This window comes from Lepidochelys olivacea (assembly GCF_965140295.1).
Source record: "Lepidochelys olivacea isolate rLepOli2 genome assembly, contig: Scaffold_29, whole genome shotgun sequence".
In the NCBI taxonomy this organism is placed as follows: domain Eukaryota; kingdom Metazoa; phylum Chordata; order Testudines; family Cheloniidae; genus Lepidochelys; species Lepidochelys olivacea.
In genome coordinates, this window is record NW_028181947.1 from 185,252 (window position 1) to 209,588 (window position 24,337).

A 24,337-nucleotide genomic window follows, 5' to 3' on the forward strand; every position below is an offset into this window, starting at 1 on the left:
CGTCACAGAGCCGGCGGGCCGTGGCCAATGGCAGGGCAGGGGCGGGGCTGAGTGGGAGGGTCTAAGCCAATACGGGGCGTGACCTGGGAGCCCGCGCCATGGCGGAGCAGGTGAGTGGCGGGGGGCCGTGGGGGGGTGATGGGGAGCGAGGCTGGGCAGTGGGGAGCTAGGCTCGGGGGGGGTCTCTGGGGGGGTCTCTGGGCAGTGGGGTGGGGCTGTGGGGGGGTCTCTGGGTGAGGCAGTGGGGGGTCTCTGGGCAGTGGGGAGCGAGGCTGGGGGGTGTCTCTGGTTGGGGCCGTGGGGGGGTCTCTGGGCAGTGGGGTGGGGCTGTGGGGGGGTCTCTGGGTGAGGCAGTGGGGGGTCTCTGGGCAGTGGGGAGCGAGGCTGGGGGGTGTCTCTGGTTGGGGCCGTGGGGGGGTCTCTGGGCAGTGGGGTGGTCTCTGGGTGGGGCCGTGGGGGGGTCTCTGGGTGGGGGTCTCTGTGGAGCTAGGCTCGGGGGGTCTTTGGGGGGGTCTCTGGGCAGTGGGGTGGGGCTGTGGGGGGTCTCTGGGTGGGGTTCTCTGGGGAGCTAGGCTCGGGGGGGTCTCTGGGGGGGTCTCTGGGCAGTGGGGGGTCTCTGGTTGGGTCTGTGGGGGGTTTCTGGGCAGTGGGGAGCGAGGCTGGGGGGTGTCTCTGGTTGGGTCTGTGGGGGGGTCTCTGGGCAGTGGGGTGGGGCTTTGGGGGGGTCTCTGGGTGAGGCAGTGGGGGGTCTCTGGGCAGTGGGGAGCGAGGCTGGGGGGTGTCTCTGGGTGGGGCTGTGGGGGGGTCTCTGGGCAGTGGGGAGCGGGGCCGTGGGGGGGTCTCTGGGTGGGGGTCTCTGGGGAGCTAGGCTCGGGGGGGGGTCTCTGGGCAGTAGGGGAGGTGACTTGGGGCCTGCTCCTCCCTCACCCCTGTCTTGGCGCAGGGTGGAGGGGGCCGCTGGGCAGGTGGGGGGAGCCCCCCTGGGGCTGTACTGGGGGAATCATAGGGTAGAACCCAGGAGTCCTGCTCCCTAACCCTCCCATCCCCACTCAGGTTGGCCCTGCCCCACCCCCCATCTACGTGGGGGGCAGCAGTAGCAGTGACAGCGAGGAGGAGCTTGTGAGACCCCCAAGGGGGGCAGTGGGGCAGCCGCGCCCCAAGCGCCGGCGTGTTCTGTGCAGCACCGAGGTCCCCGCTGTGCCTGTCTACTCGAACAAGGTAACAGGGACCCAGGCGTCTGAGCACCCCTCCACCCCGAGCTCTAACCACCAGACACCTCTCCTCTCCCGGAGCTGGGGACAGAACCAGGAGTCCGGGCTCCCAGCCCCCCTCCCCTGACTTGCTCATCCCTCTTGTGCCCATCCTGAGGCTCGGTGCCCCCATGGGGGTGCCCGCGCAGCAGGGCCTGTGGGTAACATGCCCCCTTCCTCTCCAGGTGAACAGCAGCTTCCAGCTGTGCCCTGCGGAGCTGCACCCGGAGGTGCCCACCCTGCAGTGGCAGGGAGGTAAGGGGGTGCTAGGGCTGGGCGGGAGTAGGGGGGTTTTGACCTTAGGGAGGTGGGGGCTATGTATGTGCCCGGGGGGGGGGAGTGGGAGGAGGCAGCAGAGGTAGTCTGGGGGGGCTGTTTGCCCGGGCTGTGGTGTTTGATGGCCACTTGTGCCCTTAAAGTCTGAGACACCCCCAATCTGATCACAGGCCACAGAACCCTCCCCCCCACCCCAATGAACCTCCGGCTGAGTCACTGACGTCCTCACATCGTGGCTTAAAGACCCCAAGTTTCAGAGACTCCGCTGCTGACACTAGTTCTAGCCTGCGAGTGACCCGTGTCGCACGCTGCAGAGGAAGGTGAAACCCCCACCCAGGGTCTCAGACAGTCTGACCCCGGGAAAAATTCCTTCCCAACCCCGAATACAGCGATCAGTTAGACCCTGAGCAGGTAAGCAAGACCCACCAGGCAGGTCCCCGGGAAAGAATTCTCTGTAGTAACTCAGAGCCTCCCCATCTAGTGGCCCGTCTCTGGCCATGTTTGTTACAGGCGGTCGCACGCCATTGTAGGCAGTCCTGTCGTACCAGCCCTTCCATACGCTGATCAAGCTCAGTCGTGAAGCCAGTTAGGGGGTTTGCCTCCCCTGCTCCCCTTGGGAGGCTGCTCCAAAACTTCACTCCTCTGAGAGTTAGAAACCTTCATCTAATTTCAAGCCTAAACTTGTTAATGGCCAGTTTATAGCCATGTGTTCTGGGTTCACATTGGCGCTTAACTTAAATAACTCCTCTCCCTCCCTGGTATGTATCCCTCTGATGTATTTATACAGAGCAATCCTGTCTTCCCTCAGCCTGCGTTTGGTCAGGCTAAACAAGCCAAGCTCTTTGAGTCCCTGCTCATAAGGGAGGTTTTCCATTCCTCGGGTCCTCCTAGCAGTTCTTCTCTGCGCCTGTTCCAGTTTGAATTCATCTTCCTTACATGGGAGACTAGAACAGCTTTGCCAGAAGCTGGGAATGGGCGACAGAGGATGGGTCACTTGATGATTCCCGGGTCTGTTCATTCCCTCCGGGGCACCTGGCATTGGCCACGGTTGGAAGACAGGACACTGGGTAGGTGGACCTTTGGTCTGATCCAGTCTGGCCCTTCTTACGTTCTCATACACTACTCCAGATGAGTCTCACCAGTGCCTCGTATCATGGTGCTGACACGTCCCTCTCTCCACTGGAAACACCTCACTTGATGCACCCCAGGACCGTGTTAGCCTTTTTCACGGCCACATCACACTGGCGGCTCCTAGTCAGCCTGTGATCAGCCAATACCCCCAGGTCTTTCTCCTCCTCTGTCGCTTCCGACTGATACGTCTCCAGTTTAGAGCAAGAATTCCTGTTGTTAGTCCTTCAGTGCACTTTGCACTATTAAATAGCATCCCATTTCTATTACTCCAGATTACAAAATCATCCAGATCTTCTTGTAGGATATTCCGGTCCTTCTCCATATTAGCAACACCTCCCAGCTTTGTCTTATCCCCAAATTTTATTCGCATGCACCCACTTTTTGTGCCAAGCTCAGTAATAAATATTAGGGCTGTCAAGCAATTAAAAAATTAATCACAATTAAAAAATACCTATATGTAAATACTTTGCAAGGCCGGCTACAAAAGTGCCTTGCAAAAGACTGTTCCCACTTTCAGGTGACAGTGTAAATAAGAAGCAGACAGCATTATCTCCAATAACTGTAAACACATGTGTTTCTCTTCGCAATTGGCTGAACAAGAAGGAGGACTGAGTGGACTTGTAGGCTCTGAAGTTTTACATTGTTTTGTTTTTTGAATGTGGTTATGTAACAATCTACATTTGTTTAAGTTGCACTTTCACGACAAAGAGATTTGTCTTGTATGACTTGTATGAGGTGAATTGAAAAATACGATTTCTTTTTGTTATTTTTACAGTGCAAACATTTATAAACAAGTTATACACTTTTATTTCAATTACAATACAGAATACGATATATAGGAAAAACATCCAAAATATTTAATAATATTTCAATTGGTATTCTATTGTTGAACAATGCGATTAAAACTGTGATTAATCGCGATGAAATTTTTGAGTTAATTGTGTGAGTTAACTGCGATTAGTCGACAAGCGTAATAAAAATGTTAAATAAGATTGGTCCCAAGACCGATCCTTGAGGAACTCCACTGGTAACCTCCCTCCAGCCTGACAGCTCACCTTTCAGTAGGACCCGCTGCAGTCTCCCCTTTAACCAGTTCCTTACCCACCTTTCAGTTCTCCTGTTAATCCCCCTCTTCTCCAATGTAACTAATAGTTTCCCATGTGGACCTGGATCCAAAGCCTTTTGGACATCTGGGTAGGTTGGATCCACTGCACTTCCTTTGTCTAAAACATCAGATCTCTTCTCAAAGAAGGAGCTCAGGCAGGATCCACCTTTTGTAAAGCCCTGTTGTATTTTATCCCAGTTACTGTTCACCCCATGTCCTTAACAACTTTCTCTTTCAAAATTTGTTCCAAGACCTTGCGTACAATTGAGGTCAAACTAACAGGCTTGGAGTTTCCTGGATCACATTTTTTTCCCTTTCTTAAAAATATGAACTATATTAGCTGCTCCCCAGTCATAGGGTACGACCCCCGAGTTTAGAGTCATTAAAATCCTTGGTGTGGGGCTTGCAATTTCAGGTGCCAGTTCCTTTAATATGTGGCTATGTGTGTTGGGTTGGGGGGAGATGTGCCAGGTGAGGGGTCAGGGGAGTTGTATCTGGGGGGCTTGGGGTACGTACACTGGATGGCGGTTTATTGTCTGGGGGGGCAGCTGTGGGGAGAGGTGCCCCCTGCCTGGCAGTCACAGCTGCTATCTCCCCTCCCCCTGCCAGGGGCAGATCTGGACGTGGATGAGATTGGCCCTGTCACGCCCCCCCGGCCGGAGCGGCCTCATGCCCCACGCCTCCCCCAGGGCCCCTGCACTGACTGGCTGGAGGAGGAGCCGCAGCAGCAGCAGGGGGTAGTGAGAACGTAGGTGCGGGGGAGGGATTGCAGGTGGGGGGGAGGGATTGTGGCAGGATTACTGTGGGAGGTATATGGTGGGAGGGGATTAGGCTCTAATGGGGGTGGGGGGATCAGGGTGGGGACAGGGTTACAATGGAGGTATATGGGGGAGGGGACAGGGCTATAAAGGGGAGGTGGGGGCATGGCTCGGGCTCTGTGGCCCCTGGCTTTGGGGTCTGTCCCTGGGGGGGGGCTGTCACTTATGGGGCACAGCAGCCCCATCTCACCCCCTGCTCTCTCTCTCTCTCAGGGTCCGGGACGAGTCCCCCTCTCCCCCACCACAGCCCACACGCAGACAGAGGGGCCGGACCCGCCGGTGAGGGGTTGTAAGGATGTGGGGGTGTTGCTGAGCTCCTCCCCTCAGGGAGGTGGGGCTGGGTGGGGGGGGTGTCTCTGTTGAAATCTCTGCCTCTGCAGGAGTTGGGGAATTGAGGGGCAGATTCTCTGGGGCACACCTCCCTTGTAGAGAGCAGGGAAGGTCTCTGGGGGGGATTTGTCTGGGGAGTCTCTGGAGGTGGGAGATGGGGAGGTCTGTCAGAGGTCTGATGGCCCCTACCTCCAGGGAGGTGGGGGGTGTCTGTGGGGTACATGGGTCTGTGCGGGGCTCTAACAGCCCTGCCCCCCAAGGAGGTGTCTGGGGGGTGTCTGTGGGGCACAGGGGTTTGTTGGGGGTCTGACGGCCCTGCCCCCCAGGGAGGTGTGGGAGGGGGGTCTGTGGTGCACAGGGCTCTGTCCGTCTGATGACCCTGCGCCCCAGGGAGGGGTGTGTGTGTGTGGGGGGGGGGTTGGTCTGTGGGGCTCGGGGGTCTGAAGGCCCTGCCCCGCAGGGAGGTGGGGATTGGGGGTCTGTGGGGCACGGGGGGCTGTCGGGGGTCTGACGGCCCTGCCCGCAGGGAGGTGGGGATTGGGGGTCTGTGGGGCACGGGGGGCTGTCGGGGTCTGACGGCCCTGCCCCGCAGAGAGGTGGGGATTGGGGGGTCTGTGGGGCACGGGGGGCTGTCGGGGGTCTGAAGGCCCTGCCCCGCAGGGAGGTGGGGATTGGGGGTCTGTGGGGCACGGGGGGCTGTCGGGGGTCTGACGGCCCTGCCCGCAGGGAGGTGGGGATTGGGGGTCTGTGGGGCACGGGGGGCTGTCGGGGGTCTGAAGGCCCTGCCCCGCAGGGAGGTGGGGATTGGGGGTCTGTGGGGCACGGGGGGCTGTCGGGGGTCTGAAGGCCCTGCCCCGCAGGGAGGTGGGGATTGGGGGTCTGTGGGGCACGGGGGGCTGTCGGGGGTCTGAAGGCCCTGCCCCGCAGAGAGGTGGGGATTGGGGGGTCTGTGGGGCACGGGGGGCTGTCGGGGTCTGACGGCCCTGCCCCGCAGAGAGGTGGGGATTGGGGGGTCTGTGGGGCACGGGGGGCTGTCGGGGTCTGACGGTCCTGCCCGCAGGGAGGTGGGGATTGGGGGGTCTGTGGGGCACGGGGGGCTGTCGGGGGTCTGAAGGCCCTGCCCGCAGGGAGGTGGGGATTGGGGGTCTGTGGGGCACGGGGGGCTGTCGGGGGTCTGAAGGCCCTGCCCCGCAGGGAGGTGGGGATTGGGGGTCTGTGGGGCACGGGGGGCTGTCGGGGGTCTGAAGGCCCTGCCCCGCAGGGAGGTGGGGATTGGGGGGTCTGTGGGGCACGGGGGGCTGTCGGGGTCTGACGGCCCTGCCCCGCAGAGAGGTGGGGATTGGGGGGTCTGTGGGGCACGGGGGGCTGTCGGGGTCTGACGGCCCTGCCCGCAGGGAGGTGGGGATTGGGGGTCTGTGGGGCACGGGGGGCTGTCGGGGTCTGACGGCCCTGCCCCGCAGGGAGGTGGGGATTGGGGGTCTGTGGGGCACGGGGGGCTGTCGGGGTCTGACGGTCCTGCCCGCAGGGAGGTGGCACGCCAGCTGCGGGGTCTCCGCACGTGGCTCTCGGCCGCCCAGCGCAGCCTGCGGGAGGAGCCGCCCGAGGACGACGTGATCCTGGTGGAGCCGCCCCCATGCCCCGAGCCCCGGCAGCTGCAGCTCAAGGTGCGGTGCCGGGCCGAGATCCACCGTGTCGCCGTGGAGATGGTGAGTGACCCCCACCTCTCCGCTCTTCCACATCCCCATGTGGCTGGGGAGCGAGCCCCTCATCCCCTCAGCTTGTGCTGGGCCTCCATGCAGGCCTTATATATCCTCCACAGCCTTCGGCCCCCTGCAGACACTGCCTCTCCCACCCTGCCCCCACAGCCTGGCTCTGAGCGAGCCCCACGCCCCAGCGTGCAGACCCCGGCCATGCCCTGGGGGGGCGGGGGGGTCTGGGGAAAGGCAGAGCGCAGATCACGGAGCGCACAGCTCAGACGGGGGTGGGTAGGGCCAGGGAGGTGCCGGTACAGGATAGGGGGCAGGACAGCGGCCAGGTGGAGGAAGGGGCTTGTTCACCCCCCCAGTGTAGAGCTGGGAGGACAGGGTGAGATTAACACTGATTGCAGGGGGCGGTGGAACTGCCTGACACTGGATCTGCTGGGAAATGGCCCAGCTGGAGTCACTCGGGGTGAATGTACCAGGTGATTTGGCACCTGCCATGCCAGCCCCGCTGCTTGGCTCACGCTGGCCCAGAACAGCCCAGTGGGCTGCCGGGCTGGGGGTGGCTGTGGACTGCCCGTCTGGCCCTCCCTGACGGTCCCCTCCCCCGGCGCAGACACAGCCCCTGCATGCGGTGGTGGAGCACATGGCCGGGAGGCTGCAGGTCCGGCCAGAGCAGATCCTGCTGCTGCTGCGAGACGCCGAACTGCCCCCCAGCAGCACCCCCCAGGGCCTGGGCCTGGGCGTGGCCGACATCATCGGTGAGTGAGGGGCAGGGGGCTTCTCTTGGCCCAGGTACCAGCTGGGGCCGCGCTGGCTGGGCGGGGTCTGCGGTCCGAGCGGGTCAGGCGCGGGTGGGCTGCTGTTGTGGGAAAGGCGGCTCTCCGGCTGGGGAGCGCTCGCAGCAGCGCTGTACGTAGGACGCGGGCGGTAGCTGTCCCACGTGCAATGGGAGTGCTGGGTGCAGCTCTGGGCACCAGGCGTTAGGCAAGCGGGGGACGAAGTGGAGAGGCCAGAGGAGGGGTCCGAAACCCTGACCTGGGGAAGGTTAAAACCCGGGTGAGTTTGAGCCGCCTGAGAGCAGGGGTCAGCTCTAGTAAAGGCTGGTAAGGAGAGGGTGGGACGCCACAGGAAATCCCTTCCCTGTGCCAGACCCCCTGGGGTCCCCCTTTCCCTCCAGGGTCGGCCACTTGGCCTCACCGCCTGCTTGGACTGGACCTCTGGGCTGCAGCCTCCTGCTTCCCCCGTGAGCTCTGCCCAGCGAGTCCCGCTGAGCCAGACCCTGGCAGAGACGCGCCCACGCTGCCGGGACGGTGCCCTCACCCAGCGTGGCAGGGACAGTCCCTCAACACTGGCGCACAGTCAGGTGTGTTAGTCAGCTGGGCAAGGCACAGGGAGCCCTTAGGGTCGCGCAGAGGGGTGCAGGTTACAGCCCAGTCCATTCTGCTCAGCCCAGAGCCCTGCCAGGCTGTGGGGAACCCCTTGGGTCAGGCTCTATCGCTCGCTCGCTCTCTGACTTCCTTCCTGAGTCTGTTCCCGGGTGAGAGCCCCCAGCGCCCACACTGCTCCCCCCACCTTGCCCCTCCCAGGCCCTGGTTCTCCAGCCGGGGTCTGTGCCCAGCTTCCCGCTGGGAGCATGGGGCCAGGAGTCAAGAGCGCGGCCAGCCGCGCTCTCTGGCCCCCTTGCTGACCTGGGGCAGTTTCAGCCAGTTCCTTAATGACTGTTCGTTCCACCAGCCAGGGCGGTGATGCACGTACCTGTGTCTTAGGCTGCCCTGAGAGCAAACTTAGTCCTTCCCCCCCGCACTGAGTAGCTGTGCAAAGTATAGGGGAAACTGAGGCAGGCATGAGACTCCCACAGATGCTACAGAAAATTCCCCCTTCGTCACAGGGATCAGTTATTCTCCATGTTCACTGGAGGTAGGACAGGAAGTGATGAGCTCCGTCCGCGGCCAGGGAGATTTAGGTCGAATATTAGGAAACTGTCTAACTGTAAGGGGAGCTCGGCCTGGAACAGGCTGATGGGGGTTGGGGAGTCCGCAGCACTGGAGGTGTCTAAGAACAGGTTGGACAAACAGCTGTCAGGGCTGGCCTAGGTTTGCCTGGCCCTGCCACCTGCCGAGGTCCCTTTCCGCCCCATGTTTCCATGTTCTGCGGGCGCCCAGCAGCTGCCCCACCTGAGCCATGCTGGGGTCCCCGTGGCGGCTCATGGTCGCCCCACGCACCAGGCCTCTCTTCTCCTCCGTGGCCGTCAGCTGACGAGCCCACAGCGGGTTGCAGAAATTCTGGTACGGGCCCCGAAGTGCATGCTGTGCCCCCAGGCTGGGGGCAGGGGGTCTGATATCAGTGGGGGTCCCCCAACCTGGGATGGGCGGGTAACAGGGGAGTTCTCAGTGCAGCGCCCCCAGCTGCCCGCCCCTTGCGCTCTCTGTGTGTCCGTCTGTCCCCTGCAGATTGCGTGGTGGACATGGCAGCCGGAGAGCCGCAGGGTCGGGGGGGACCGGGGGCTGGGCCGGGCCCTGGGGAACTACGGCTGACCGTGCGAGGCCAGGAGAAAGACTCTCAGCTCACGCTCAACGTGCCCAGGGTAAGGGGGAGCTGCAGGGGGGTCACCATCTGGGGGGTCGTCTATGGGGGAGGGGCCATGCAAGAGGGCTGTGAGGTGCTGTTTGCAGAGGGAGGGGGATGTGGGGGTTGTCACAGCCTCAGGGAGGAGGATGGGACTGAGCCAGCAGGGGGCTGTTGGCTGGGGCAGTCGGTGGGGGGGAACTATCCTGGGGCAGGCCCCTCTCCACCTGGGGCTGCTTTGGGAGGGATGCTGGGGCCAGCCCACAATCCCTGTAGTGCCCCCTCCCTGGCATGTCTGCGGCGTGTACCCCCCACCCCGCTAACCCCCCACCCCCGGCAGGGAGAGCCGCTGCACCGGCTGATGGAGCGCTACCAGGAGGCCATGGGGCTGGGCGGCCGTCAACTCCGCTTCTTCTTTGACGGGCAGCGCCTGGCAGGGACCCGCACGCCCGAGCAGCTGGGCATGGAGCCCGACGATGTCATCGAGGCCTGGGCCTAGCCCCCCTAGGGTGCCCCTGACCCCCAACCCCCTCCTCCATACCTGGGCATGGAGCCCGACGATGTCATCGAGGCCTGGGCCTAGCCCCCCTAGGGTGCCCCTGACCCCCAACCCCCTCCACAGCTGGGCATGGAGCCCGACGATGTCATCGAGGCCTGGGCCTAGCCCCCCCCCCCAGGGTGCCCCCCCGCACAGCTGGGTACGGAGCCCGATGACATCGAGACCTGGGCCTAGCCCCCCTGGGGTGCCCCCAACCCCCTCCTCCACAGCTGGGCATGGAGCCCGACGATGTCATCGAGGCCTGGGCCTAGCCCCCCCCCCCAGGGTGCCCCCCCGCACAGCTGGGTACGGAGCCCGATGACATCGAGACCTGGGCCTAGCCCCCCTGGGGTGCCCCCAACCCCCTCCTCCACAGCTGGGCATGGAGCCCGACGATGTCATCGAGGCCTGGGCCTAGCTCCCCCTGGGGTGCCCCCCCCGCACAGCTGGGTATGGAGCCCGATGACATCGAGGCCTGGGCCTAGCGCACCCCCTCAGCCCTGGGATGCCCCTGCCCCTGCATAGCTGGGCATGAGGCCTGATGGAGGACTGGGCCTAGCCCCCCCGGGGTGCCTCCCTACAACTCCCCCACAGCTGGGCACAGAACCAGCTGCTGCTGTCACTGAGCCCGGGGGATCCCCCTTCCTAGCACCCTGCAGCAGCTGGGCATGGCCCTGCCCCCCGAGAAACCCCCCTGCACCTGGGCATGGCCTGGAGCCTGCCCATCATGTCAGCGAGGCCTAGACCCAGACCCACCCCCGGCGGCCCGTTCTGTAAATAGGGGACTTTAGGGGCGTTTATCCCCCCTGGCACGGGGGCGGTGGGAAGTTGCTTTTATGAAATAAATAAATGAACTCAGCCCTTCGTCCTGAGCCTCTTGCCCTTTATTTTGTGAGGAGGGGGTGGGCGGAGACAGCTGTGGGGCTGGAGGGAGTGGCACTGCACTGGACCCTGCAAGGACCCTCACACCCAGGGATCAGGGCCCCCTCGCTGCTCAGCATAAGGCAGGCCCTGCCCCACGGAGCTCACACGCTCAATGCACCACAGGGATGGACCCATCCAGCATCACACAGAGTCGGTGTCTGAGCCAGGGATAGAACCCAGGAGTCCTGAGCCGAGCCCAAGCCAACCGACTAGACGCTGCTTCCTTCCCAGAGCGGGGGATAGAACCCAGGAGTCCTGGCTCCCAGACCACCCCTCATTCTTCCCTTTGGGCCCAGCAGCTCCCCCCAGGTTCCTGCCCTGGCTGGCATGTTTTACAGCTCCCTCTCCCCACAGCTCTCAGAGCTGGGCCCCCAGGGGTGCTGTCAGGGGGGTCTCGGCCCCCCTCCACCTCCTTTCTTGGCGCTCCTTCATTCAGTGGGGGGAGCTGGCCCCATCTCCTCCCCCTCCGGGGGTGGCTGTATGTCCTGGTCCTTGGGCACCAAGGTCCCGCTCAGCTGGGCCCCGAAGGCATGCTGCAGCAGGGCGGGGATCTCAGGGGGCTGCAGAGGGGTCTCCGTGCGCTCCCCGCCCCGCGTGGCAATGAGGCGCCAGCCCATGTAGGTGAGGCGGCCCCCGCCCGGCTGGGGCAGGCTGCAGAAGGACTTGCAGGCGAAGAGGGAGCTGGGGGCCTGCTGGTGGTAGCAGGCCATGGCGGCGAAGTCTCCCAGCTCCCGCTCCTCCAGCGTGAAGGTGTAGAGCACCTGCCCCTCCCCGCCCGGCGCCCGCAGCTGCTCCAGCGCCCAGACGCCCCCCGCCAGGCCCAGCCGGAAGGTGCCGCCCTCCTGCGGCTGCTCCAGGCCCGGCTCCAGCCGCAGGGGCTCCAGGAAGCCGTCCCCGAAGCCCACGTCGCACAGGAAGCGCTGGCCCCCCAGCCGGGCCAGCAGCAGCAGGTGGTCGCGGGGCGGCCCGAGGCGGCCGGTGAAGCGGTTGCGGACGCGGCCCGCCAGCCCCACCACGTCGAAGCCCAGCGCCCGCAGCAGCCACAGGAAGAGCCCGTTGTTCTCGTAGCAGAAGCCGCCGCGCCGCCGGCGGACGATCTTGTCGTAGAGCAGGGGCGGCGCCAGGGTGATGGGCTCCCCGCAGTGCACGCTCAGGCTCTCAAAGGGCACCGAGAACAGGTGGCAACGGTGCAGCCCCCGCAGCGTCTCCAGGGTGGGCTCCGTCGGGCCCTGATACCCGATCCGGGAGAGATAGGCACCCACGTCCATCCTGGGCTGGGGGCAAAGTGGGGGCTGTGAGGAGAGAACCCAGGCGTCCTGGCTCCCAGCCCCGCCCGCCGCCCAGAGCGGGGTTCGACTCCGGCCCTGCAGCTCTCACGCTGGGGCGGCAGCTGGCCCTGCACAGGGTTGAGCTTTCCGCATCTCCAGTGGGGCGGGGAGACACGTGCCCTCTCCCGTGGTCCCCCCCGCCCCACGGGACAGCTCCCTAACCCCTCCCAGCCTGGCAGGGCCCCCCGGCCTCTTTCCCCGGTAGCCATGGGGCAGAGGGGGTCAGTGTCACCTGTGGGAGCAGCCCCCCACGCTCCCACCTACCTGTCCAGGGGAGGGGGAGGTAATCACCCCCCAGACTCCCAACTCCCCCTTCCCAGCGCCAACAGATCCCCCCAACGTCCAAGGCCCCCGTGCCCCCCATGCCCTGTGTTCCCAACCCCCATTGCCCCCCCTTTAACCACTACACTCAAAGCCCGGGGAGTATTTCCTGTGCACCCCCCCCCCACCCCGAACACAGACAGGTGATTTGATGAGTTTCGGAGACTCTGGATTGGGGGGCAGGGGCAGCAGGGGGGCAGGTCAGAGGTCAGCACAGGTCAGGTGGCATGGTCAGCAGGGGCCCCTCTTGCCCCCCTCGGGGAAGGGCGACTCCGGGGCACTGCCAGGCGGCCGGAGGTGGGGGCGGGCGGGGGGCAGAGCATGGGCACGGGCTGGGCCTGCCCCTCCCACCACTGCCCCAGGGGGGCGTGACTGGGCACCGGGCCAGCGCGGGCAGCACCTGCCCCTGCCGGGCCAGCCCAGGGCGCAGGGGGCCAGCAGCCGCCGCGCCCACGGGGGGCACCCAGCCCCTCCGCCAGCCGGCCATGCAGCGTCGCCCCCCGGGGCGTGGGTTCCCCCCCCGCGCCCCACACCCAGCGCCCCACGGGGCCAGCCCTGACCGCCAGGGAGAGCGCCCCCCCCTGCGCCCCCCAGCCCTGCACCCCCGGCCCGGCGCCCCACACCCAGCGCCCCACGGTGCCAGCCCTGACCGCCGGAGAGAGCGCCCCCCCCCCGCGCCCCACAGCCCAGCACCCCCTAGCGCCCCCCAGCCCTGCACCCCCGGCCCGGCGCCCCCTAGCGCCCCCCCTGCGCCCCCCAGCCCAGCGCCCCCTAGCGCCCCCCAGGCCTGCACCCCCGGCCCGGCGCCCCCTAGCGCCCCCCAGCCCTGCACCCCCTAGCGCCCCCCCTGCGCCCCCCAGCCCAGCGCCCCCTAGCGCCCCCCAGGCCTGCACCCCCAGCCCAGCGCCCCCTAGCGCCCCCCAGCCCTGCACCCCCGGCCCGGCGCCCCCTAGCGCCCCCCCTGCGCCCCCCAGCCCAGCGCCCCCTAGCGCCCCCCCCGCACCCCCGGCCCGGCGCCCCCTAGCGCCCCCCCTAGCGCCCCCCAGCCCTGCACCCCACACCCAGCGCCCCACGGGGCCAGCCCTGACCGCCGGGGAGAGCGCCCCCCCCGCACCCCCAGCCCAGCGCCCCCTAGCGCCCCCCCCGCACCCCCGGCCCGGCGCCCCCTAGCGCCCCCCCCTGCGCCCCCCAGCCCTGCACCCCCGGCCCAGCGCCCCCTAGCGCCCCCCCCTGCGCCCCCCAGCCCGGCGCCCCCTAGGCCCCCCTTCCCCGTGGCCGTGCTCTGCCCCCCCGGCACCCCGCGCACTCCGGGCCCCCGTCCCTGGGGTTGCCATGGTGACGGCGACAGGGGTGTCTCGGCTGGTTACGGGGTGACACTCTGGTTGCCATGGTGACGGCGGCGCTGGAAATCGGCCGCGGGGGGCTGCGGAGGGTCCCCGTTACCCTGGTAACAGAGGCCGAGGGTTCCGCGGTGACGTCCCGGAGGGGCGGGACTCGCCATGGGTCAGGTGACGCGAAGGGGGTCACATGACCGCAGCTGGGAGCAGCGCGCCCCGGCTCGGTAGTGGGGTCATGGCGGGGGGCGGGGGGCTGCGGGGTTATGGGGGGTGGGGGGGCTGCGGGGTTGGGGTTGCGGGGGGCAGGGGACCTGCGGGGTTATGGGGGGTGGGGGGAGCTGCGGGGTTGGGGTTCTTGGGGGCAGGGGAGCTGCGGGGTTGGGGTTGCGGGGGGCAGGGGACCTGCGGGGTTATGGGGGGTGGGGGGATTAGTGGGGGAGCTGTGGGTTGGGGTTCTTGGGGGCGGGGTGCTGCGGGGTTGGGGTTGCGGGGGGCAGGGGAGCTGCGGGGTTATGGGGGCGGGGGGGCTGCGGGGTTGGGGTTATGGGGGGCGGGGAGATGGCAGGGTTGGAGTTGCGGGGGATGGGGATTTGTGGGGTTATGGGGGGGTGGGGGGATTAGTGGGGGAGCTGTGGGGTTGGGGTTCTTGGGGGTGGGGTGCTGCGGGGTTGGGGTTATGGGGGGCGGGGAGATGGCAGGGTTGGAGTTGCGGGGGATGGGGATTTGTGGGGTTATGGGGGGTGGGGGGATTAGTGGGGGAGCTGTGGGGTTGGGGTTCTTGGGGGTGGGGTGCTGCGGGGTTGGGGTTGCGGGGGGCAGGGGAGCTGCGGGGTTATGGGGGGTGGGGGGAGCTGCGGGGTTGGGGTAGCAGGGGGATCGGCAGGGGGGCTGCGGGGGACAGGGGGAGCTGCAGGGTTATGGGGGCGGGGGGATAGCGGGGAGGCTGCAGGGTTGGTGTTGTGGGGGGCAGAGGAGCTGCGGGGTTATGGGGGGCGGGGAGATGGCGGGGGGGCTGCTGGGTTGGGGTTGCAGGGGGGCTGCGGGGTTGGAGTTGCGGGGGATGGGGATTTGTGGGGTTATGGGGGTGGGGGGATTAGTAGGGGAGCTGTGGGGTTGGGGTTCTTGGGGGCGGGGTGCTGCGGGGTTGGGGTTGCGGGGGGCAGGGGAGCTGCGGGGTTCTTGGGGGTGGGGTGCTGCGGGGTTGGGGTTGCGGGGGGCAGGGGACCTGCGGGGTTATGGGGGCGGGGGGGCTGCGGGGTTGGAGTTGCGGGGGGCAGGGGAGCTGCGGGGTTATGGGGGGCGGGGGGGCTGCGGGGTTGGGGTTGCGGGGGGCAGGGGACCTGCGGGGTTATGGGGGATGGGGGGATTAGTGGGGGAGCTGTGGGTTGGGGTTCTTGGGGGCGGGGTGCTGCGGGGTTGGGGTTGCGGGGGGCAGGGGACCTGCGGGGTTATGGGGGGTGGGGGGATTAGTAGGGGAGCTGTGGGGTTGGGGTTCTTGGGGGCGGGGTGCTGCGGGGTTGGGGTTGCGGGGGGCAGGGGAGCTGCGGGGTTATGGGGGCGGGGGGGCTGCGGGGTTGGGGTTGCGGGGGGCAGGGGAGCTGCGGGGTTATGGGGGGCGGGGAGATGGCAGGGTTGGAGTTGCGGGGGATGGGGATTTGTGGGGTTATGGGGGGTGGGGGGATTAGTGGGGGAGCTGTGGGGTTGGGGTTCTTGGGGGTGGGGTGCTGCGGGGTTGGGGTTGCGGGGGGCAGGGGAGCTGCGGGGTTATGGGGGGTGGGGGGAGCTGCGGGGTTGGGGTAGCAGGGGGATCGGCAGGGGGGCTGCGGGGGACAGGGGGAGCTGCAGGGTTATGGGGGTGGGGGGATAGCGGGGGGGCTGCAGGGTTGGTGTTGTGGGGGGCAGAGGAGCTGTGGGGTTATGGGGGGCGGGGAGATGGCGGGGGGGCTGCTGGGTTGGGGTTGCAGGGGGGCTGCGGGGTTGGAGTTGCGGGGGATGGGGATTTGTGGGGTTATGGGGGTGGGGGGATTAGTAGGGGAGCTGTGGGGTTGGGGTTCTTGGGGGCGGGGTGCTGCGGGGTTGGGGTTGAGGGGGACAGGGGAGCTGCGGGGTTATGGTGGGCAGGGCTACTGGGGGGGATGGGATGTCATGGGGGCCGGACCTTTGGGGGATGGGAGGTCATGAGGGCGGGGCTATTGGGGGATGGGAGGTCATGGGGGCGGGGCTCTTGGGGGGGAAAGGGGTCATGACTGGCAGGGGAAGCCGTAGTGCCGGGATCACTAATCCCCCCCCTCCCCGCCCTCCGCAGGCCCCGCTCCGGAGCCGGGCTCCCTGTGAGGCGGCTGCACAGCCCCCGGCCATGGCGTCCCGGCGCAGCCCCCACCCCGATGCTGCCCCATTCCTGAGCCAGGCGGACGAGACAGAGGAGGAGGCGGCGGCAAAGGGGGGCTCGCGGGTGGGCGGGGGGCAGCCGGAGGGGGGAGTGCAGGCCGTCACCGGGATCTCGTACCCCCGCTCAGTGATGATCGTCGCTGTTCTCTGCTACATCAACCTGCTCAACTACATGGACCGCTTCACCGTGGCCGGTGAGGGCTGTGGGGAGGGGGGACGGCAGCGGTGGCTCTGTGGGTGCGTGGGAGAGTTGTGGGAGGTTTTGGGGGACGGGGTGGAAGTTTTGGGGGGTCAGGGCTGCAGGATGGAGGGGGTTGTGTGAGGAGTGGGGCCAGCAGAGGTCGGGGGGACTGCACAGGGTGTGGAGATCTGCCGTGGGAGGTGGGCTCGGGGTTGGCAGAGGTGGGGGGCTGCAGGGTCCATGGGGGGCTCTCCCCACTTTCTAACCCCCTGCTCCCCGGTTCCCCAGGCATCCTGCCCGACATTGAGTCGTTCTTTCGCATTGGAGACAGCAGCTCCGGGCTCCTCCAGACAGGTACGGGGGTTGGGGGAGAGAGGGGGATCCCATAGCGATGGGGGCAGGGATGCACTGTGTATGTGGGGTGACACCCTCTGGGGCCTGGGGCGGCGTCTTCTCTGATGGGGAGGGTAGGGGGGCAGAGGGTTGGTGGGGGAGTGGCTGTGCCTTGCGCAGTGCCCCAGTTCTAACCAACCCCCTACCCCCCCCGCAGTGTTCATCAGCAGCTACATGGTGCTGGCCCCGATCTTCGGGTACCTGGGCGACCGCTACCACCGCAAGCGCCTGCTCTGCCTGGGCATCGCCTTCTGGTCGGCCGTCACGCTGGGGTCCAGCTTCATACCCCAGGAGGTACCGGCTGGCAGGCCACGCGCAGGGCGGGTGCCGAGTGGAGAGGACGAGGGGCTGGGCAAGGGGCGCAGAGGGGCTGTGTGTGGGGGGAGCTGTGTGCGCAGGTCGGGTGCGGTGTGGAGGATATGTGGGGCTGGAGCGATGCAGGGGGTTCTCCCGGGCGAATTCTGTGCCACTGCGCAATGCGGAATTTTTACTCCTGGGGGAATTCTGCAACAAAAATTTAAAATTCTGTACACAGTATCTTAAAATTCTGCATATTTTATTTGTCAAAATAACACAATATAATCACACCAGTTTCAGTTATTTTTGGTCATTTATTTTAAAATACCTGTCAGCAAGTACGTCTGAAACAATACAGACAACAAAAAAGATTCAGGAAATGTTTTTTGACAAGTAGATTCCTTAGTAGGCATATTAACACAATAATAATTCATGTAAACTACCATATGGAACCGTATTTCCCACCCCCCTCGGAAGCAGAGCAAAGGCTGGGCGGAGTCAGGGGGAACGGAGGAGCTGAGGGAGAGGGAAGGACCCTGGGTGTGAACTTGGAGGGTTGTTGGGTGTGGGTGGGAAAAGTATGGAACAGGTTTTTTTGGAGGACGGGGAGGGATTGTTTGGGAGCTTCCGCCACACAGACCCAGGCTGATCCCTAGCCTCTCCCATTCAGTCAGGCACATCTGCCCTGTCCCCACCACCCCATGTGTCCTTGCACCCCCGTCCACATGTGTCCCTCCAGCCCCACTCAGACACTTACTCTCCCATCCCCATGTGGCTCTGCATCCCCTTCCCCTGTCCCTTGTGTGTCCCTGTACCCCCTCCCCCATCACCATGTGTCCCTGCGTCTCCACTCCCATTCAGCCCCTGCCCCAGTCTGTCCTCCCTCGCTAGCCCTTATGAGCCCCTGTCTGACGCCCCCAGCACCCCCTGCTGTCTGTCTCCCCATAGCCCCTGTCTCCTGACCCGACCAGCTGCAAAGATGGCAGGCTCTTTCTCTTCCTATGCTGGCTGGGAGCTGCTGCTGTGTTCTATCGCCACAGCACCCTCTGATGGGCCAAAGACGGAACTGCAGAAGTCATCTTCTGCAGGGAGCTGCTACTGTTCTTGTGCCACAGCACCCTCTGGTGGGCAAAAGGCGGAACTGCAGCAACATTACAGCAGAAGCTTTTTTTCTGCACAAAAAATTAAAAGTATGCATGGCTCATTAATTATGTGCACGCGCAGTAGTGCTGGGATAACTAACAGAGAGTTCCCCCAGGAGTCAATTTTGCAGAAATTAACATGTGCACAGAATTTCCTTTCCCCCACAGAAATGGGCTGCAGAGCTGCTAGCTGCCACTAGGGGCTGCTGGACCCACAGAGCCCAGCTTGCACATAGAGGATACTGCTGGGGGGAAGGGGAGGGAGCTAGGGGGTTCCTGTCCGCTGCAGTTCCCAGCATGCCTGGGGGAAGGAGAAGGTAGAGAGTAGGAAACTCCTTGCAAGCCTGGGACCGAACATCAGGCTTTCTCTCCCTCTGGGCTCTGGGGCGGAGGGGAGCGAGTGTCTGGGCAAGCGGGGGGCCCTGTGGCTGAGCTCTGGGGGGGAGGGGGACAGGTGCCTGGGCTGGGGGGGACATGGTCTGGGGGGGGTGCAGGTATCTGAGCAAGGGGGGGCCCTGCGGCTGGCCTCTGGGGTGGGAGGTATTGTGCGTGTCTGGCCCTCCCTCTGGGCTCTGGGAAGGGGAACAGGGCAGAGAAACAGGAACTGGGCTGTCAGAGGAGTTTCTTTAACTCTTTACTCCTGGGGGAACTTTTGTGTGTGTCTGAATTGTTTCAGACGTACTTGCTGACAGATATTTTGAAATAAATTACCAAAATAATTGAAAGTGGCATGATTGTGTAGTGTTATTTTGACCAATAAAATTGGCAGAATTTTTAAAGATTGTGTGCAGAATTTTTAATTTTTTGGTGCAAAATTCCCCCAGGACTGAGGGGGTGCAGAGGGGCTGGGGGCTATGCGTGGGGGGAGCTGTGTGTGCAGGGCAGGTGCGGGGTGGAGGTGGTGAGAGCTGGAACAATGCAGGGGCGCAGAAGGGCTTGGGGGCTGTGCATGAGGGAAGCTATGCGTGCAAGGCGTGGGGCGCAGGCTGCACCCAGTGGCTCTCGGGGTGAGGCGGTCCAGATGGGGTTGTCCCCACTGGGTGTCCTAGAAGGCAGGAAGGACTGGCTCTCTCGCTCCCCCATACTGGGTTCCTCCATCTCCAGGCCCCTCAGCGTGATGGGGAGTTTACGGTTGTAGGGGTGGCCGGGCTGGGCCTGTGGCAGGCGGGGAGCTGCGGGGTGAGCTCCCTGCTCCAGGGCGTCTCAGCCCCTTGGCAGGCCGGGGTGTGGTGCCGTCTCTGAGCCGTCTCTCACCTCCCCCGCCAGCGGTTCTGGCTGTTGCTGGTGACACGGGGGCTGGTGGGGGTAGGGGAGGCCAGCTACTCCACCATCGCCCCCACCATCATCGCCGACCTGTTCGTTAGCGACCAGCGCAGCCGTATGCTGGCCTTCTTCTACTTCGCCGTCCCCGTCGGCAGGTGAGGGGCTCTGGGGGCGGTGGAGGTGGGTGGGAGCCCGGGGGCCAGGGTGGATTGATGGGGTGGGAACCTGGGGGTAGGGTGGGGACAGGGGGCGGGTGTTGGGGGCGGGTGTTGGGGCAGTGTGGGTAGGGGACGAGTGTTGGGGCAGGTGGGTAAGGGGCAGGTGGTGTAAGGGGCAGGTGGTGGGGGCAGTGGGGAGAGCTGTGGGTCCTGGCTCTAACCTCCTGCTCCTCCCGCAGCGGGCTGGGCTACATCGTGGGCTCGAAGGTGAAGGACTTGGCTGAGGACTGGCATTGGGCCCTGCGGGTGAGTCTGGAGGGCTGGGCCGGGGGCGGGGGGGGTGTGACAGAGGCCGGGCTTGGGGCTCTGGAGCCCCCCCTGAGTGACGTGCTGACAGGACCCTCTTGTCCTGGGACACCCCTCGGGGAACATTATCAGTAGGGGGAGCGTCCTGGGTCTGACCTTGGAGTGTCCAGCCCACTGTTCAGCCCATGAGCTCCCCGCAGCGAGTCCCCCTGGACGGGGCCCTGGGGCAGATGGAGGGGCCCTGCCCCCCGGCTCGGCAGCGAGCCTGGACTCCCAGCCGGCATGTGACACAGACGGGTTATCAGCCCTCGGGAACCCAGCGTAGAACAGGACTTGTTAGCACAGACCTCAGGGACTTTCAGTCAAGCCCATCTTGAGGGGACCCCAAGTCCTGGACTCTTCCCCCCGAGTCCCAAAGAGGAGCCTGCCCGGTTCGAGCTGCCTGGCCCCAGACCCCCTGTGCACCCCCCTCGTTCCTTTGTCTCTTTCCCAGGCCAGCAGGTCACCTGGTCGGCACCGACACCTCCCACCTCCAGCTGGTCCTTGCAGAGGAGGGGGCCGACCATCGGCTGCCAGGCTACAGCGTCGCCCGTTCTCTGTCCCAGGCAGCCAGTCGCAGACACACCTGCCCACTAGGGGTCGCTGCAACAATCACACACCCTCATCCCACCACCAGATATTTGAGTAACACATAGGGGAAACTGAGGCACACACAGTATTCAGAGAAAACATGAAGAACATTCCCACTTTGTCACAGCGTAACACAGACCGGTATTAGTCGTCGGGAACACAGCGTAGAACAGAGCCTGTTAGCACAGAAAGCGGGAACTTTCAGCAAGGTCCATCTTGCTTGAGACCGGGGTCTCCTGTCACGGAGTCCCCGGGCGATGCTCTGGAACTGCTCCCTCCGAAGCCAGTCAGGACTCTGGGAAAGTCTCCTTTCTGGGAGCAGCCTGTCTTCAGGACACACAGCTCACCCGGCTTCCCCCTTCCTGGGTCTGACCTTGGAGCCTTCAGCCTCCTCTGCCCCTCCGTGTGCTTCCCACAGCGAGTCCGGCCAGGCGGGGTCCTGGGGAAGCCAGAGGGTCCTGCCCCCAACTCCGCAGTCAGACGGGACTCTCAGCCAGCCAGTAAAACAGGAGGTTTATTAGACGACAGGAACATGGTTTAACACAGAGCTTGTAGGTGCAGAGAACAGGACCACTCAGCTGGGTCCATTTTGGGGGCAGTGAGCCAGACAACCACGTCTGCCCTTCACGACTTGTCCCCAGCCAGCCCCAAACTGAAACTCCCCCCAGCCCCTCCTCCTCTGGGCTTTGTCCCTTTCCCGGGCCAGGAGGTCACCTGGTTCCTTTGTTCTCCAACCCTTTAGCTCTCACCTTGCAGGGGGAAAGGGCCCAGGCCATCAGTGGCCAGGAAACAGGGTGTCGGCCATTCTCTATGTCCAGACCCCTGCACGCACCTGCCCTCTAGGGGTCTGCAATGATCATACACCCTTACCCCACCCCCTAGAGACTTAAGAACTGCCTAGGGGAAACTGAGGAACCCCCACAATATTCAGAGGAAACATTAAGAACAGTCCCGCTTCATCAGATCTCCCCTCCAGACCAACGACCCTCCATCACACCCAGTTGACCCTCCTTGTCCTTTGTCATCTTTCCCAGGCAAGCCTTTGTTCTCCATCCCAAGGGTGTTTCCCCCCCCCCCCCGCCATCAGTTGCTAAGTTACAAAGAGTCTGATCATTGTCTGGGCCCAGGCAGCTGTTGTTTGACAGGCACACCTGTTCTTAGGCAGTGGTTCCCAACCTTTCCAGACTCCTGTGCCCCTTTCAGGAGTCTCTGCAAAGATCAGACGCTCTTGCCCCACCACATAATGAATTGTGCAATACATAGGGGATGCCGAGGCACGTAGAACATTCATACAAAGTATTAAGAAATTCCCCCATTTTGTCAGATTTCTCCCCGCTTTGAGACTGAACTGAGCGGGGCTCGCTTCAGCCTGTGAACTGGGGAGGTTCGGGCCCCCTCTCCAGGACAGCGCATCCCCTGTAATATTTGCACTCCCCTGAACATGGACCGTCTCCAGCTCATAATCCTGGATCAGGTTCCACCTCAGGAGCTTGGCATTGGCCCCCCTCATCTGGTGCAGCCACAGCAGGGCGAGTGGTCAGTGTCCACAGTAAAGCACCACCCAAATAGGTACGGCTGCAGCTTTTTAAGAGCCCACCCCAGGGCCAGGCATTTCTTCTCGATGGCCACATAGCTCTGCTCCCGGAGCAGCAGTGTCCTGCTCAAGTACCCGATGAGGGGTCTCTCCCCGTTAGCATCAGCACCGCACCCAGCCTTGTGTCTGAGGCATCTGTGAACACCAGGAAGGGCTTGTCAAAGTCTGGGTTTCCCAGCACTGGACCCCTGACCAGAGCCTCTTTCAAAGCACAGAGAGTCCCCGGCATTGCCCAGTCCAGACCAGCTTGTCTGGCTTTCCCTTCTTACAAAGCTCCGTGCTGGGAGCTGACAGGGAGATAAAGTGGGGCACAAACGTCTGGTAGTGCCCCGCCATCCCAGTAAAGGCCTGGGCCTCTTTCATAGAAGATTAGGGTTAGAAGAGACCTCAGGAGGACATCTAGTCCAACCCCCTGCTCAAAGCAGGACCAACCCCAACTAAATCATCCCAGCCAGGGCTTTGTCAAGCCGGGCCTTAAAAACCTCTAAGGATGGAGATTCCACCACCTCCCTAGGGAACCCATTCCAGTGCTTCCCCACCCTCCTAGTGAAATAGTGTTTCCGAATATCCAACCTAGACCTCCCCCACTGCAACTAGAGACCATTGCTCCTTGTTCTGTCATCTGCCACCCCTGAGAACAGCCGAGCTCCATCCTCTTTGGGACCCCCCTTCTTGTAGCTGAAGGCTGCTATCAAATCCCCCCTCATTCTTCTCTTCCGCAGACTAAACAATCCCAGTTCCCTCAGCCTCTCCTCCTAAGTCATATGCCCCAGCCCCCCTAATCATTTTTGTTGCCCTCCGCTGGACTCTCTCCAATTTGTCCACATCCTCTCTGTAGTGGGGGGACCAAAACTGGACGCAGTACTCCAGGTGTGGCCTGACCAGTGCCAAATAGAGGGGAATAATCACTTCTTAACCTGTTTCTTAGTCTGGGTCAGAGGCCAGTCTCTGATCGCCCACATCTTGGCTGGCTCTGGTTTTAGGCAGCCGCTCCCCACCTTGCGGCCCAGGTACGACACCTCTGCCATCCCCATCTTGCATGACACAGATATTATCCATGATGTACGCCGGGCCAAACTCTCTACCCCCTTGGTAACTGATCCCCAGGCCCTGGCAAGTGACCGGCGCCCCCTTGTGGCCAAAAGGCAGGGCCAGGAGCTCACAGAGCCCCATAAGGGTGATAAAGGCAGATTTCAGCCTGGCCTCTGGATCCAAAGGCACCTGCCAATAGCCCTTGGTAAGATCCACAGTAGTGAGGTAACATGCCCCCCAACACACACTTGTCCAGGGTCTCATCAGGCCTGGGCATGGGCAGGCACCAGACACAGTGATGGCATTGAGCTTCCGATAGGCCACACAGAACTGGATCAAGCCATTTTTCCTGGGGACCAGCCCCACGGGTGAGGCCAATGGACTGTTGAATGGCTGGATCACCCCCAAAGCCAGCGTATCCCTGACCTCTCTCTCCAGGGCCTGGGCTGTGTTCCCAGTGACTCTGAACAGGGAACACCTGATGGGAGCGTGGGCTCCTGTCCCCATGTGATGGCCAGCCAGGTTAGCGAGCCCCGGCTGGCTGTGGGTAGGAGCACGGTGTCACAGAGTCAGTCTCCTGGCAGCACTCTGAATGAAGTCGTGCAGGTCTCTGGGGCAGCGTGACTCTGCCCACCCTCACCAGCGCAAGAAGCCTGCTTGGCTTTGGCACTTCCTGGGTCTGACCTCGGAGCGTTCAGCCCTGTTCACCCCGTGAGGTCCCCGCAGCCATGGGACTCCTGGGGAAGCCTCACATGCCCCCCAAGGGATCCTGACCCCCAACTCCGCAGCCAGCCGTAACTCCCAGTCAGTGTGTGACACGGACGGGTTATAAGTCGACAGGAACCCAGTGTAGAACAGGGCTTCTTAGCACAGACATCAGGGACATTCAGCAAAGTCCATTGTGTGGGGATGCAGGGCCTCGTGCCCTGCCCCCCTTCCCTTCCCCCCGGCCCGACTCCAGCCAGCAGACGGCCCAGTCTCCAGCAGCCCAGCCTCAGACATGCCCATTGCCCCTCCTATGTCCTATGTCTCTATCCCGGGCAAAAGGGTCACCTGGTCTGCACCCCTCCCCTGGCTCCACCTTGTTGCAGGCGCCGTTGCCAGGCTACGGAGTGCTTCTGCCCTTCTCTGTGTGCAGGCAGCCAGAGGCAGCCCCACCTGCCCACTCGGTCTCAGCAAAAACCACACCCCCCTTGCCCCACCACCTACGTCTTGTGTGACACACGGGGAAACTGAGGCACACACTGTATTCGTGCAAAACCTCAAGAAGGAACCTCCCACTTTGTCACACGCGGCACCTCTCTGATCTCTGCCTGCTGAGGAGGGG

General features: G+C 64.0%; 3 protein-coding genes across 8 annotated transcripts in view; 2 read left to right on the forward strand and 1 right to left on the reverse strand.

Moving 5' to 3' along the window:
• NFATC2IP (nuclear factor of activated T cells 2 interacting protein) lies at window positions 1-10,588 on the forward strand. Of its 3 annotated transcripts, XM_084652633.1 has the most exons (10): window positions 1-110; window positions 1,054-1,218; window positions 1,436-1,505; window positions 4,372-4,510; window positions 4,794-4,859; window positions 6,436-6,616; window positions 7,227-7,371; window positions 7,791-7,976; window positions 9,064-9,197; window positions 9,519-10,588. In XM_084652633.1, exons 1-10 carry the CDS (start codon window positions 99-101, stop codon window positions 9,675-9,677), a joined length of 1,257 nt encoding a protein of 418 aa, XP_084508759.1. In that variant the 5' UTR covers window positions 1-98; the 3' UTR covers window positions 9,678-10,588. The 3 variants fall into 3 exon arrangements, with proteins under 3 accessions (XP_084508759.1, XP_084508760.1, XP_084508758.1); XM_084652634.1 differs by lacking the exon at window positions 7,791-7,976; XM_084652632.1 differs by lacking the exons at window positions 9,064-9,197; window positions 9,519-10,588 and having other exon boundaries at window positions 7,791-9,057.
• On the reverse strand, window positions 10,583-13,787 carry LOC311514214 (arylamine N-acetyltransferase 1-like). Of its 3 annotated transcripts, none has more exons than XM_084652635.1 (2): window positions 13,733-13,787; window positions 10,583-11,914 (listed from the first exon to the last, which is right to left on the reverse strand). In XM_084652635.1, the coding sequence occupies exon 2, from the start codon at window positions 11,906-11,908 to the stop codon at window positions 11,069-11,071; it is 840 nt and encodes a 279-aa protein (XP_084508761.1). In that variant the 5' UTR covers window positions 11,909-11,914; window positions 13,733-13,787; the 3' UTR covers window positions 10,583-11,068. The 3 variants fall into 3 exon arrangements, with proteins under 3 accessions (XP_084508761.1, XP_084508763.1, XP_084508762.1); XM_084652637.1 differs by having other exon boundaries at window positions 13,657-13,745; XM_084652636.1 differs by lacking the exon at window positions 13,733-13,787 and adding an exon at window positions 13,596-13,722.
• SPNS1 (SPNS lysolipid transporter 1, lysophospholipid) overlaps window positions 13,780-24,337 on the forward strand; it is an 18,216-nt gene continuing 7,658 nt past the window's right edge. For both annotated transcript variants that reach the window (XM_084652630.1, XM_084652631.1), the window contains exons 1-6: window positions 13,780-13,850; window positions 15,932-16,208; window positions 16,484-16,549; window positions 16,746-16,882; window positions 19,294-19,445; window positions 19,688-19,754. In XM_084652630.1, coding sequence (XP_084508756.1) covers window positions 15,983-16,208; window positions 16,484-16,549; window positions 16,746-16,882; window positions 19,294-19,445; window positions 19,688-19,754 — 648 coding nt within the window. In that variant the 5' untranslated portion in view covers window positions 13,780-13,850; window positions 15,932-15,982. The remainder of the gene's footprint in view (window positions 13,851-15,931; window positions 16,209-16,483; window positions 16,550-16,745; window positions 16,883-19,293; window positions 19,446-19,687; window positions 19,755-24,337) is intronic.

Bases quoted from the DNA above. Each gene is read 5' to 3' on its own strand.
- NFATC2IP (XM_084652632.1), top strand. The intron at 4,511-4,793 runs GTAGGTGCGGGG...TCTCTCTCTCAG, and splicing joins CAGCAGGGGGTAGTGAGAAC to GGTCCGGGACGAGTCCCCCT. The intron at 4,860-6,435 runs GTGAGGGGTTGT...TCCTGCCCGCAG, and splicing joins CAGAGGGGCCGGACCCGCCG to GGAGGTGGCACGCCAGCTGC.
- LOC311514214 (XM_084652635.1), bottom strand. From the start codon at position 11,908: ATGGACGTGGGTGCCTATCTCTCCCGGATCGGGTATCAGGGCCCGACG.